General features: G+C 34.6%; 1 protein-coding gene across 3 annotated transcripts in view; it reads left to right on the top strand.

The window, feature by feature from the left end:
- Positions 1–13791, top strand: part of DHX29 (DExH-box helicase 29) — a 46777-nt gene extending 32986 nt beyond the window's left edge. For 2 of the 3 annotated variants that reach the window (XM_061189260.1, XM_061189259.1), the window contains exons 19-27: positions 656–784; positions 879–954; positions 1668–1892; positions 2979–3115; positions 3523–3616; positions 8351–8653; positions 9451–9582; positions 10713–10809; positions 13537–13791. In XM_061189260.1, coding sequence (XP_061045243.1) covers positions 656–784; positions 879–954; positions 1668–1892; positions 2979–3115; positions 3523–3616; positions 8351–8653; positions 9451–9582; positions 10713–10809; positions 13537–13583 — 1240 coding nt within the window. In that variant the 3' untranslated portion in view covers positions 13584–13791. The remainder of the gene's footprint in view (positions 1–655; positions 785–878; positions 955–1667; positions 1893–2978; positions 3116–3522; positions 3617–8350; positions 8654–9450; positions 9583–10712; positions 10810–13536) is intronic. The other variant, XM_061189261.1, reaches the window with a different exon arrangement.
- Positions 13792–14562: the final 771 nt, after the last annotated feature.

The raw sequence follows: 14562 nt of genomic DNA, 5'->3' as shown, positions 1-14562 counted from the left end.
AGAACATAAATTTTTATAAATTAGTTTATAAATTAATGTTTTACAAAAGCATTATTTATGGGATTACAAAAAAAAGAGCATGAGTTTTAGAATCAGAGTTGGATTATAAATCTATGATCTATAATCTTGAGCAAGTAATATGACCATCAGTTATAATCATCAGTTTCCTCATATGTTAATGGGAAAAATTAAAATTTCATAATTGAAAGTGCCTAGTACAGTAATTGGCACATAATAGATAACTTTAACTGAATCTTCAACAGAAAGATTATTACTTTATAAATGTTTTAATGTTTATATTTCACAAATAAGGGAGACCACCTTAGTAGTCTATTGTAATCTATATACACTGTCCCTAATATTAGGAAACTTGAGCAATATTTGGAAGTGAGTATGACTATCCAGTACAAAATAAACTCTTGATTTTTTTAATTGTACCTGTAGAGGAGGTGTTTTCAGGGTTGAACTGTATCTTGTGAAAGGTGCGTTGAATTGTAACGTTCACAGCGGCATTTCTCAAACTCTCAGAATTCTTATTGCATAATTAAGAGGCACTCTAATCTTCAACTTAATTTTAGAGTCAAATATTTCCAGTTTTTTCAGATTTTGATTTCAGTCAATTATCTACATATTCTCTCCTAAAACATTTCTCTAGGTACCATGAAAGCAGTCAGATGAGTTCTTTGGTGGAGACGTTTGTCAGCAAAGCAAGTGCTCTGCAGCGCCAGGGGAGAGCTGGGCGCGTCAGAGGTGGCTTCTGTTTCCGAATGTACACGAGAGAAAGGTATGGCATAGCCCAGAAATTAAAAACACATAAACCAGTACAGTGTGACATTTCTGATAGTATGTATTTAGTATTATTTTATTTTATTTTTCAGATTTGAAGGCTTTATGGACTATTCTGTTCCTGAAATCTTGCGTGTGCCTTTGGAGGAATTATGTCTTCATATTATGGTATTCCCAAAGGAACTTAGATGAATTTTTTGTTCTTCACCCTTTTCTGGGCGGGGCGGGTGGGACGAAGACTTAAACTTATCTTACCTTCTGTTGCTCTAGATTTTCAAGTATTTTATTTACTCTTCTTTAATAAATGCCCCCTTCCCCCATCTTTTGTAAGTAAACCCACTGTGCTTTAAGTCTGCCATAGGCACTCATAGTTTATAGATGAAAATATAGACTCATAACCTAGACCAGTAGTTCTCAACTGGGGACGATATTGCTCACCAGGGAAAAACTGGAATGTCAAGAAACATTTTTGGTTGTCAGAACTGGGGGGAGAGGGAGACCATGCTATGGACATCTAGTGGGTCAAGGCCAGGGATGCTGCTAAACATTCTACAATGAACAGCACAGTCCCCTAAAACAGAATTATCTGGCCCCAAATAACAATAGAGCTGGACTTGAGAAATCCTAGCCTAGACCAAAGGCTTCCTACTCTGACAGATCTATAATATCCTTCAGTTCTCAGATTTTTGATTCTATAAAAATCAGAAATGAAGAAACTAAAAATATGGACTGGAAGATCTCATCCTCTTTGCTACTCCCTTAATAGACACAGACATTTATCCTCCTTGCTTAAAATTTTACTTAAATTTAGTTCCAGTTTGACCATCTCTTTGTTAATTCTTTCTGATCACATACTAATTTATCACTTTTTCAATCTGCAGAAATGCAATCTTGGTTCTCCTGAAGATTTCCTCTCCAAAGCTTTAGATCCTCCTCAACTTCAAGTAATCAGCAATGCAATGAATTTACTCCGAAAAATTGGAGCTTGTGAACTAAATGAGCCTAAACTGACTCCATTGGGCCAACACCTTGCAGCTTTGCCTGTGAATGTCAAAATTGGCAAGATGCTTATTTTTGGTGCCATTTTTGGCTGTCTTGATCCAGTGGTAAGACAAACAACACTGCTGCTTCTTCACTGTAAATATCATTTTGGCTGGGGACGTATTAAGTTTAGAAACAAATTTTAACTTTTATTTTTTTTAACTAAACAGAATGTCTGTACTAACATTAAAACCAGGAAATCTAAATGCTTAATGAGAATTTTTGAATATTTAACTTTTTATATTTATATACAAGAAAATCATCCATTTACTAAGTGTATTGTAGGTACTATTTTGTAAAAGGGTTTTGGCTTGTCTAGACTTTTGCTATCAAACATCCCACTTGAAATATTTACTTAATTGAATATATAGTAAGTGATTCTTAGAGCGTTTTGAACTCCACACATAAGTAGAATCAAAACTTTCTTTTTTCTGAGTTACCTCTGAGCTAGCAATGACCAGCAATTCTGTTTTCTCAAATTATCTCAGAATTAACAAACTTTGTGACTCTGAATCTCTTGGCTCATATGCCTGCTCTGCCATTCCAACTTTCCAGCTATATCAAGTTGTGGCCTTTTCTGGGACTACAAATCAAGGCTGTTTGAAAATGAAATGGAGAGAGTATGACTTACTCTAGTCTCTTTTTTTCTAGTATCAGATATAGATACTCACCAGAATTGTGTTGAGTCCAAGAAATATCCTCTGCCATGACAGTTGATCTGAAAAGCTGCAACAACAACAACAAATGGGTTGTTATGTAGTCCAGATTATGTAAGAAGTATTTAAAGAGCATTGCAGACAATGGAAATTCAGGCTAGGAGTCAAGATCCCTGAGCTGTGTTAAGGGATTTCTTTTAACTGTGTGACAGACTATAAATCACACAAATATTCATTTTTTAAAATCTCTGATTCTGGTGGTATTACTTCCCTACCCACAAAGATGGTGTAAAAGTAAAGTGATAAATGTTTAAAATTCCATAAAATGAAACTAAAAGTAACTAATTAAAATGAAAATATGTAGCTATTATAGAACACCATAAATTGAAAAGAAGAAACGTGCAACTTGAAAGTGCAATTGTTTTACTTTCTATTTCAAATCAGCTTTCAATATATACCTCTTTAATGACAAATTTTTTGGTTATTTATGGATAGGCAACACTAGCTGCAGTTATGACAGAGAAGTCTCCTTTTACCACACCAATTGGTCGAAAAGATGAAGCAGATCTTGCAAAATCAGCTTTGGCTATGGCAGATTCAGACCATCTGACGATCTACAATGCATATCTGGGGTAAAGAAATAATCTGGGTTTTGTCAGTAGGTCAAACCTGAGGGTATTTACTTTTTAAAAAAATTTATTTTTGACTTTTATTAAAAAGATACATTTAAGATTTAAATTTATTTTTAGTTACTGCATCTGTCAAGTTGAATTATTTTAAAGATTCAAATTTTTATAATCCTAAAACTTACGAATGTACTCTGTATTATTATGTGTATATTACCTTGTATTTGAAGTTATGAATTTACTGTTATACATGAACAAAAAATATCTGTATTGTAATTGAAATTCTTACATACAATTGGCTAGTTCCTAAAACTTCCTCTTTTGATGTGATTATAATGTAATTAAAGCTTTGGTTAGTACATCTGAAAAAGAGTTTGGAAACATATTAAAATTTGGTCATTTTACTTACATAGGTGGAAGAAAGCACGGCAAGAAGGAGGCTATCGTTCTGAAATAGCATACTGCCGGAGGAACTTTCTTAATAGAACATCACTGTTAACCCTAGAGGTAAGTCTTAATGCAACTATCTTAATTCAGGGTCATATAGTCAATAGGATTAATTTGGAAAAAGAAATGCCTAGGATAGTGCTTGACACATAGTAAGGGTTTAATAAACATTTGCTGAATTAATAAATTTGTGATTTTTTGTTTTGTTTATCCCAGCAGTTAACCTGTATTACACAGTGATTCAAAATAGTATGTAACAATCATAATATATTCAGGAAATGATCAAAGATGCAACATGATTTCATAGAAATAACACTAGCTTGGGAATTAGGATAGTTGTCTATTCAGCAGCTCAGCTTGGGGAAGGTTAATTAAGTCTCAGTTTCTCATTTTAAAAAATAGAATTGAATTGGGGATATTCTATAGTTTTTCTTAACTCTGATAATCAGCTGTTATTTTTAATTATTATGGAAATTTTCAAACATACCAAATAGTATAGGGAACTCCTGGGTACTCATTTCCCACTTCCGTAATTATCAACACGTGCTCAACCTTGTTTTACTTATACTCCCGTTAATCCACTATCTGCCCTCTAGATTATTCTGAAGCAAATCCCAGGCGTCAGATTGTTATATGTCTCTGAAGTATAGGACTATTTTTTTCTTTAACATTACCATGCCTTAAAAAATAATTCCTTAATATCATCAACCATACAGTATTTAAATATCCCTGATTATCTCATAAATGTTTCTTTACAGCTAGTTCAAATCATGATCCACACAAGGTCCACACATTGATTGATATGTCTCAAGTTTAGTACATTTAAAGGGAAATGGTGTTTAGTGCAGACATGCTATAAAAGTATTCATAACCTCTCACATAATTCCCCTATTCTATGCTCATATTTTAAAAGGTTAAAAAATATTTTTATTCCCATATAATTTGACCAATTTTTGTGTGTGTAATTTAAAATAACTGCTGAACCTAGTACCTAAGCATCTATTAGGTGCTTAGTCAATATTTTTGAATTAATGAATAAAAACTAGATTATTGGATTAGCCTAACAGTGTACTTCTATAATGTAAGATATGCAGTAGACTTGAAGAATGCAAGAAAAAATAAATAAAAATAAAATAACTGCTGAGATGACAGCAGGGACTTTGCTAAGTGGAATAAACTTTGTCCTTCTTGAAGCAGAAAAAGGGATAAATTGAAGAAACAGATGCCTCTGGGCCAGCTGACTGGGGTACAAGATATGGAGAGCTAATCAACACTCCTTTATCTCCACTCCACTTCCTCCCAACCTCCAAGTTGCCTCCCACCCCCTTCCTTCTATGAGCCTTTTCTTCATCTCCCCTGGGCTGCAAGGTTTTCAATCTCTTTACCAACTTTGTGGTGTGGCAGCAACTGTCTGTTTGGTCTTTCCTCTCCTGGACTTAAAGTCCCTTAAGTCCCAAACCAGAAGCCTAAAGTAAATCGTAAATGTACACTTCACCTTTTAATCACTTGTATCCTGTTTACTTTAAAATGCTCATCCTCCCTGTAGTATTTTAGTTGATTGGCACTACTAGAGGTAGAGAAAGATTTTAGGCAACAAGTTTAGATTGTTGCCATTAATAAACTTTGTCAGAGTTCTTTAGGAAATTAAGATGTTTCCCAGAGACAAATGAAGAAGGTTCTTGCAGTCTAGATCAGAGTCCTCTGTAATTCTTCCTTACTGTTCTCTATGTGACCATCCTTATTGAGTAAAAATGTTGAAAGGAGAGCTACTGTGGAAGTAAATAGACGGAATGAAAATGCGTTCAGGTACATTTTTATTGCTCACATTTTAGACATTCTTATTGTATGACATCTAAAGTCTTGGGAAGATAATCTATACAAAATCAGTTGATGTTAGAATCAGATGACTCCATTTAATCCTTGACTTTCCAGTATCTTTTTTTCCTCCCTAATGTAATTTGGGCTGTAGTTAACTAAAAATTTGGCATACTGTTAATCTTGTTTTAATTGACATATGGTTGATTTACAACATAATATTCATTTCAGGTATACAGCATAGTGATTCAGTATTTTTATAGTTTATACTCCATTAAAGGTTATTACACAATAGTGGCTATAACTCCCTGTGATGTACAATAGATCCTAGTTGCTTGTCTGTTTTATACATACTAGTGTATATCTCTTAATTCCACATCCCTATCTTGCCCCTCCCCCTTTCCCTTCCTCCACTGGTAATCACTTGTTTGTTCTCTGTATCTGTGAGTCTCTTTCTGTTTTGCTGTATACATTTGTTTATTTTAGATTCCACAAGTAAGTGATATCATACAATATCTGTCTTTCTCTGTCTGCCTTATTTCACTAAGCATAATACTCTTTAGATCCATCCACACTGCTGCAAATGGCAGGATTTCATTTTTATTTTTACTAAAATTTTTTTTTGAATTTTATTTTTTAATACAGCAGGTTCTTATTAGTCATCTATTGTATACATATTAGTGTATATATGTCAACCCCAATCTCCCAGTCCATTCTACGCCGCCTCCGCTTTCCCCCCTTGGTGTCCATACTTTTGTTCTCTACATCTGTGTCTCTATTTCTGCCTTGCAAACCGGTTCATCTGTACCATTTTTCTAGTTCCACATATATGTGTTAATATACGATATTTGTTTTTCTCTCTGACTTACTTCACTCTGTATGACAGTCTCTAGGTCCCTCCATGTCTCTACAAATGACCCAATTTCGTTCCTTTTTATGGCTGAGTAATATTCCATTGGGTATATGTACCACATCTTCTTTATCCATTCGTCTGTCGATAGGCATTTAGGTTGCTTCCATGACCTGGCTATTGTAAATAGTGCTGCAATGAACATTGGGGTGCATGTGTCTTTCTGAATTACAGTTTTCTCCAGATATATGCCCAGTAGTGGGATTGCAGGGTCATATGATAATTCTATTTTTAGTTTTTTAAGGAAACTCCATACTGTTCTCCATAGTAGCTGTATCAATTTACATTCCCACCAACAGTGCAAGAGGGTTCCCTTTTCTCCATACCCTCTCCAGCATTTGTTTGTAGATTTTCTGATGATGGCCATTCTGACCGGTATGAGGTGATACCTCATTATAGTTTTGATTTGCATTTCTCTAATAATTAGTGATGTTGAGCAGCTTTTCATGTGCCTCTTGGTCATCTGTATGTCTTCTTTGGGGAAATGTCTGTTTAGGTCTTCTGCCCATTTTTTGATTGGGTTGTTTGTTTTTTTAATATTGAGCTGCATGAGCTGTTTATATTTTTTGGAGGTTAATCCTTTGTCCGTTGATTCGTTTGCAAATATTTTCTCCCATTCTGAGGGTTGTCTTTTCGTCTTTCGTCTAAAATTTTACTATAATATTAGATATTTATGGAACTTGAGGAATAGTAATATATTAAGACATTTCTTCACAAGTATTGGCTGGTGCTAAACTTGAAAATAAACTGATATATTAATAAAATGCATAATCTGAACAGTTGGCTAAACTAACAAGATATTATTTATACAAAGACTAATGCACAAAAATATATACTTTTTTAAAAAATAAATTTATTTATTTATTTTTGGTTGCATTGTGTCTTCGTTGCTGTGCGCAGGCTTTCTCTAGTTGCAGCGAGCGGGGGCCCCTCTTCGTTGGCGGTGTGTGGGCTTCTCATTGCGGTGGCCTCTCTTGTTGCGGAGCACAGGCTCTAGGAGCGTGGGCTTCAGTAGTTGTGGCATGCAGCCTCAGTATTTGTGGCTCGCAGCTCTAGAGCACAGGCTCAGTAGTTGTGGTGCATGGGCTTCATTGCTCTGCAGCATGTGGGATCTTCCTGGACCAGGGCTCGAACCTGTGTCTCCTGCATTGGCAGGTGGATTCTTAACCACTGTGCCACCAGGGAAGCCCAAGATATATACTTTATGCTGCTGGCTTTACTTAGTAATATGATGGACTAGGAAAATATTTAACAAATATTAATATTTATAATAAGGCTAGAAATGAAAAATTTTAGCATGCCAAATTTCCACAAAGGCTTTTTTTAATTGAGGTATAGTTGATTTACAGTATTAATAAGTTTCAGGTGTATCACATAGTGATTCACAAATTTTAAAGATTATGGTTCATTTATAGTTATTATAAAATATTGGGTGTATTCCATGTGCTGGCAATATATCCTTGTAACTTACTTACTTTATACATAGTAGTTTGTACCTCTTAGTCCTCTGTCCCTATCTTGCCCCTCCCTCCTTCCCTCTTCCCACTGGTAACCACTAGTTTGTTCTCTATGTCTATGAGTCTGTTTCTTTTGTGTTATAGTCACTAGTTTTATTTTTTAGATTCCACATATAAGTGATAACATACAGTATTTGTCTTTCTCTGTCTGACATATTTCAGTAAGCATAATGCCCTCCAGGTCCATCCAAGTTGTAGCAAATGGCAAAAATTCATTCTTTTTTTATGGTTGAGTAATATTACATTGTATATACATACATCATCTTCTTTATCCATTTGTCTATTGATGGACATTTGGGTTTCTTCCATATCTTGGCTATTGTAAATGGTACTGCTATGAACATTGCAGTTCATGTATCTTTTCGAGTTAGTGTTTTTGTTTTTTCCGGATATATGCCCAGGAGTGAGATTGCTGGATCATGTCGTAATTCTGTTTTTAGCTTTTTGGCATCCTGTCAATTTTGATAGGAAACAGTAATATAAAATACAAGGTTGGTTGGCACCTTCTCTATTTTAATTATGATCTTGTCTCTTTTCAACAAACCAATCCAGGATGTAAAGCAGGAGTTAATAAAGTTGGTTAAGGCAGCAGGATTTTTATCATCTACAACTTCCAGTGGCTTGGAAGGGAACAGAGCCTCACAGACCCTTTCCTTCCAAGAAATTGCCCTTCTTAAAGCTGTACTTACTGCTGGACTGTATGACAATGTGGGGAAGATAATCTATACAAAATCAGTTGACGTTACAGAAAAATTGGCTTGCATTGTGGAGACAGCCCAAGGCAAAGCACAAGTACATCCATCCTCAGTAAATCGAGATTTGCAAACTTATGGATGGCTTTTATACCAGGAGAAGGTAAAGTACTCATTCTTAAATTCCAATATTCAGGGCATTATTCTAGAAATCAGTCATAAGAAATTAGGATGCCCAGCAGATATCGTATTTTGTTCTTAAATTGAGCTATTCATGTTTGTTTATATTTGAAATCAAGATGTACATGGTTTCTCAACAAAAACATATAACATGTCTTTTTTCCACATTTCCAAATAAGGGAGATATGGGATGGGATAGAACTATATATGATGTGGCAACAGTTTGGGTCACAGTGCAACCTAAGATAATTTAATAGCAAATATTTGTAGATTACAATTAAAACAGTCAACCTTTTGAATCATAGCTCATTAAATTAATAAAGATCCATAATTTCAAGCATTCGCTTGAATGACTCCCAGCATATCATCAAACTTAAATGTGTAAAACATGACAAATTCCTGACTAATGGCCATTGCTGAACCTTGCTTTAGAAACCAGACACTCTGAAACTTAATCATAATTTTATTGTTGTGTTAATTATTTAACAGCATTAGCATAAAATTGCTTGTTCATAGTCTCATTTATGTTCAAGGTATATAATTCAGCCTTACAATTAATGTTTAAAATCCTTTTAATAGTATAAATGCACAGGTGGTGACTGTGATTATTATAAAATTGACAAATTATGCACATAAGAGAATGCAGACATGTAGCTTTATAAAACCTGATTTAAAATATATAGTAGCAAATTATAGAAAAATGCTTACGTGAAACAGATAAATGAATTTTTTATATTTTTTAGGCTGTAAAGTGTTTTTTTCCTCTCTGTTTTTATGCAGATACGGTATGCCCGAGTATATTTGAGGGAAACTACCCTAATAACCCCTTTTCCAGTTTTACTTTTTGGTGGTGACATAGAAGTTCAACACCGGGAACGTCTTCTCTCTGTTGATGGCTGGATCTATTTTCAGGTACATGCTACAACTGATCTTATTGATTATATTAAAATTTCTACTTCCAGTACCACTGAGGTAGTTTTTTTTTTAAATTTTATTGGAGTTTGCATAATTTCTTCCAATAATTTGACTTAAAATAGAAGACTTACATATTTTATCTTGCCTATATGGTTTTAAATCTGTTTAATTTGAAAATCAAATTATATTGCTATTACAGATTTCATTTATTGTCAGTAATAATTATAATTTGCCATATGTTGTGTACTTCAGTAGTTAACTTTACATGGATTATCCCTAATTTAATACCCTAACAGTCTTGTTAGATAATTTCTATAGTTTCTTTCTATAGACAAGGCACTTAAGCTCAGTGAGAAGTTAACTTACCTAGGTTACATGGATTGTTAACGGTAGAGCAAGGTTTAAACCTAGAAGTATCTGATCCTCAAACTCATGCTCCTTCCACTATATTGTGCCACCTATAAAGAGACACAGATTCATAGCTTAAATGCATATTGTCACATTCTTCATTCTTCTCTGGAAAAATTAGACCAACCAGTGCTACCGGCAATAAGTCTATTTCTCTGTAACTCATCAACATTGACCAGTTTAAGCAAATCTAATACATTCTGCTGATATACCATGATAGCTGTTTGTCTAAGACTGGAGATGTAAATTTTAAAGGCAACTTAAAAAATATGTGCAGTTCTCACAAAGAGGCTGAGGTGGTAGTAGAGTTCTATAACTGGATTGTGGTGATGGTTACACAACTCTATAAATTAACTAAAAATCATTGGATTGTATACAATGAATAAATTTTTTATAATCTATAAATTATACCTCAATAAAGCTTTTTAAAAAAATTCCATTTTAAAAACTGTAGTAAGAGAAGAAAACAAACAATTGAAATAATGGTTGCTTTATTTTGGAAAGAGATATCAAATTTATGGGTACTTAATAAGGAAATTGAAGTTTATGTATCTTAGCTACAGGAAGTAATTTATTTATATTTTTCCCATAACGTTTTATATTAAAGTCAAGATGTGCTAAAGCATATTGTAAGGTATACATGCTTACTTTGATTTTATTTAAACACATTCCCACTCCCTGGGATTAACATTGTTCAATTTGTTATCTCCTCTCAATAGGCACCTGTTAAGATAGCTGTCATTTTCAAGCAGCTAAGAATTCTCATTGATTCTGTTTTAAGAAAAAAGCTTGAAAATCCTAAGATGTCCCTTGAAAGTAAGTGTTTGATTATAATGTAGGTAGAAAACAGTATACTTTTAAACACTGGCATACACTATAGCTCATTGAGGCTTAAATTCCATGTGATTAAAAATTACTTTAATAAAATTTATTTTATGCTGAATTCCATCAGACACAGACAGTTCTTCATTATTCACAATCTAGTTATTCTCTTAAGATTCTTCTGGTTTACTCCTTCCTCTTCTATGCTTCAGTTCTAAACTTCTGGTCATTTCACAGAAAAAGGATGATAAAACTGAGCATTTGTAATTTTGCTACTAGTTTACATACTAGTAAACTAGTGATACAGTTATTATAAAAAATAAGAAAGAGGGACTTTCTCTGAGGTTCCCAGCATGTTTTCTCTACCATTCTCACAAATGCAGAGCTGTTAGTCTGTATCAAATATGTACATTATCCTTCAACAGAAATCTGCAGTGGACACCTGAGTTGCCACTTAGTCTGGTATAGTGTTTCCCAAACTTGCCAAATAATCAGAATTATCCTGGCAGTTGTTAAAAATACAAAGTCCAAAGACCTACCCCAGGCATACTGAATCTCCTCTGTGGGAGAGGCCGATGGCCATGTTATTATTTTGTAATCTCTTTTAATCTGTAACAGTTCCCCTCTACTACCCTCCCCATTTTAAAATTTTTAATAAACTAGGTTATTTTTCTGGTAGAATTTCTGACATTTAGGATTTGGGTGGTTGCATCTTCATGCTTTGATTTAATGTGTTTCTCTGTTTCTTTTTTTTTTTTTTAATAAATTTATTTATTTTATTTATTTGAATTTGGCTGCATTGGGTCTTCGTTGCTGTGCGCAGGCTTTCTCTAGTTGCAGCAAGTGGGGGGTACTCTTCCTTGTGGTGCACGGGCTTCTCATTGCGGTGGCTTCTCTTGTTGCGGAGCACGGGCTCTAGGCGGGTGGGCTTCAGTAGTTGTGGCGCGTGGGCTTCAGTAGTTGTGGCGCGTGGGCTTCAGTAGTTGTGGCGCGTGGGCTTTAGAGCGCAGGCTCAGTAGTTGTGGTGCATGGGCTTAGTTGCTCCGTGGCATGTGGGGTCTTCCCAGACCAGGGCTCGAACCCATGTCCCCTGCATTGGCAGGCGGATTCTTAACCACTACGCCACCAGGGAAGTCCCTCTGTTTCTTATATTTCCTGTAAACTGGTAGTTATATCTAGAGAGTTGATTAGAATCAGATTTTCAGGAAAAGAATATTTTTTGGTTGGTGCTATATTTCTCTCATTGCATCACATCAGTTTGGTTTTCCTGCTTTTAATGATGTTAAGAATTGATTTATGTGTTCAATGTGATTATATTTAACAAGTATCCCAGTTAATTCTCATAGTTAGGCAAGGTGGGGAGCTACTGGTCTAGTGCTACTACCCTGAAGCCTCACACTCTATGTTTATTTGCATAACTGAAGGTGAATGAATAAGCGCTAAACTGTATTAGTTTTCCTATACTGCTGGAAACTTAGATCAGGTCTTGACATATTAAGAGATGTGAGCTCTTTTCTTGAGGAACTTGGTGCACTACAACTCAGCCTTAGAAAAAATTACATTATATAAAGGACAGGTTGAACCTCAACTTTTAAATTAAGAAAAATGAATTTTAAAATGATTTCAGTGTTTCTCTTTGCCATAAAAGAGAAAGCAGAACTTGCCCTCTGATGAAGCATATATTTTTGACTTAAGGGGGAGAATAAAGTACATTAGTGTCCTCTTTCTGGACTTTATAATAAGAAAAGCTGGGATATAACACCAAGCTGTTGAAAAAGAAATAACTGAAGTTACTCTTGTACTTTCTTTTACTCTACTCTTCCTCAGACTAAAAATCATGGTTCTTTCTAGACCTGCCGTGTTCCCCTTGCAGCAGGTGATCTTTCTTTTCCTTTTTTTTTTTTTTAAATGCCACTGTAGCCTCTGGGAACCAGAGTGTCAGGCCATGGGCCCCGTTATCAGAATTCTCCATTGCAATCATTGAAACATAGACCATTCTCTTACTGAAGTATCTAATAAGATACAGAATTTCAGTCTTAGAGCCCTGATAATTACAATTATCCAGAGAGTAGTTAGGAAGTCACAATATCAGACCAACTGTTTAAAAGTGGAAGCAGCTGTTAAAACCTCTAGCAAATAATGTAGCCTCTATTGGTCTATTCATCAGATTAATTCGTGTTTGATTCCTTTGTTGTGTGGAGAGGTCTGTCACTTTGCCATTGACACCTCTCCAAGAGCACTTCCCAGTTAAATTTCTTTGTTTCCTTTGGACTAAACATGGAGAAATGGATAAAGAGTTCCTTATTCCTTGTCCATACTGTTGGAATCCTGACACGTTCTGAAGTATATGGAAGAGTCAAAAAGCCTTTAGTATATTTGAGCCAGGTGAAAAAGTTAGGAAACTTCTGTCTTAAAAGAATTTTTAAGGAAATAATTCCTTATAAAGGACCAACAGTTATAGCACGTCATCTCTTCAGGCCTTTGCCTACTTTTTATCAAAGTAGGTGTAATACAACTATAATGATAATTAAAATAATATTTGTAGGGCAACAAATTATATTATAGAGGCATCTCTAGTTTTATAGTGAATATTGCTGTTAATTCTGTATTCTAATTTAAAAGAATCTTTTAATGAAGTATATCTGTGGTTTACATGTATATATATTGGAAAATTAGTCAGTGATGAATTTATTCATGGGAGTTTTTTCTCCTTACATCCAGATGACAAGATTCTACAGATCATTACCGAATTGATAAAAACAGAATAATAATTGAAACTGAAATTCATGGTCAACTGCTTTAAAAATTAAGATGAAGACAAAGTCATGAAATTATCTGAAAATGGACCATCCCATTAAGTATTTCAGTACTTAAAATGTTGGTACTAGCCATAATGTAAAGGTGGCGGAAAAAAGCACATACTTTAAACGTGTAATTTTCTAATTTCTTTTTAATGATGATTATTCTCTATGTATTTGCCACTACATTTACAATAAATTCTTTGGTATCATCCATGTTGTATACATCATTATGTGCCTTATGGGCAAGGTCTGTGTCTATAGTGTCTATAACTTTGTGTTGTGATTCTCTTTGTACCCACCTCATCCTCTCTATCAGTCCTTGGATGTCTAGAGAGTTTAGACCTTCTTGACCCAGAGGAGAAAATGAGCTCCAAAACCAGTTGTAATTGAATTTCCACAAAAAGGAACAACTTCACTTATTTAATATTTGATACTCAAAGTCAAAACCTAATAAGGTATACACTATTAATAGATACCATCTATATCAGTAACATTCACTAAGTACAAAGACATAGTACTGGAGGATAGGCAGCTATAGCTAATGCTACTGTCAACTCAGGGATGAGTAGCTTGCACCATTTTCCTCAATCATAAGCTTTGATATCACTGCTCTTGAACCCTTTTTCTACCCATAATTGGATTGATAAGGTCGGTAACTTTGAGATAGTAAAACATGCTTAGAAATTTTTCAGTGGTTTCATTTGTTTCACTTACTGAGTATCTTTGAAACTCCATCTTGATTATGTAGGGGAATTTTCTGTCAAGATTGTTAAGGAACTTAAAGTATATTTTTGTGTAAACCAAAGGCAGAAATTGTATCTGAGGGACAAAAGATTAGAAATGAGTAGGAACGTAGTCTAATTGCTTGACTCTCATAGTAGGCATTCAGTGAATATAGTTGACCCTTGAACAACACAGGAGTACCAACCCTCCATGCAGCTGAAAA

The sequence above is a fragment of the Eubalaena glacialis genome, chromosome 4 (assembly GCF_028564815.1).
Source record: "Eubalaena glacialis isolate mEubGla1 chromosome 4, mEubGla1.1.hap2.+ XY, whole genome shotgun sequence".
Taxonomy (NCBI): Eukaryota; Metazoa; Chordata; class Mammalia; order Artiodactyla; family Balaenidae; genus Eubalaena; species Eubalaena glacialis.
This window is presented reverse-complemented; position numbering and strand designations above follow the sequence as displayed.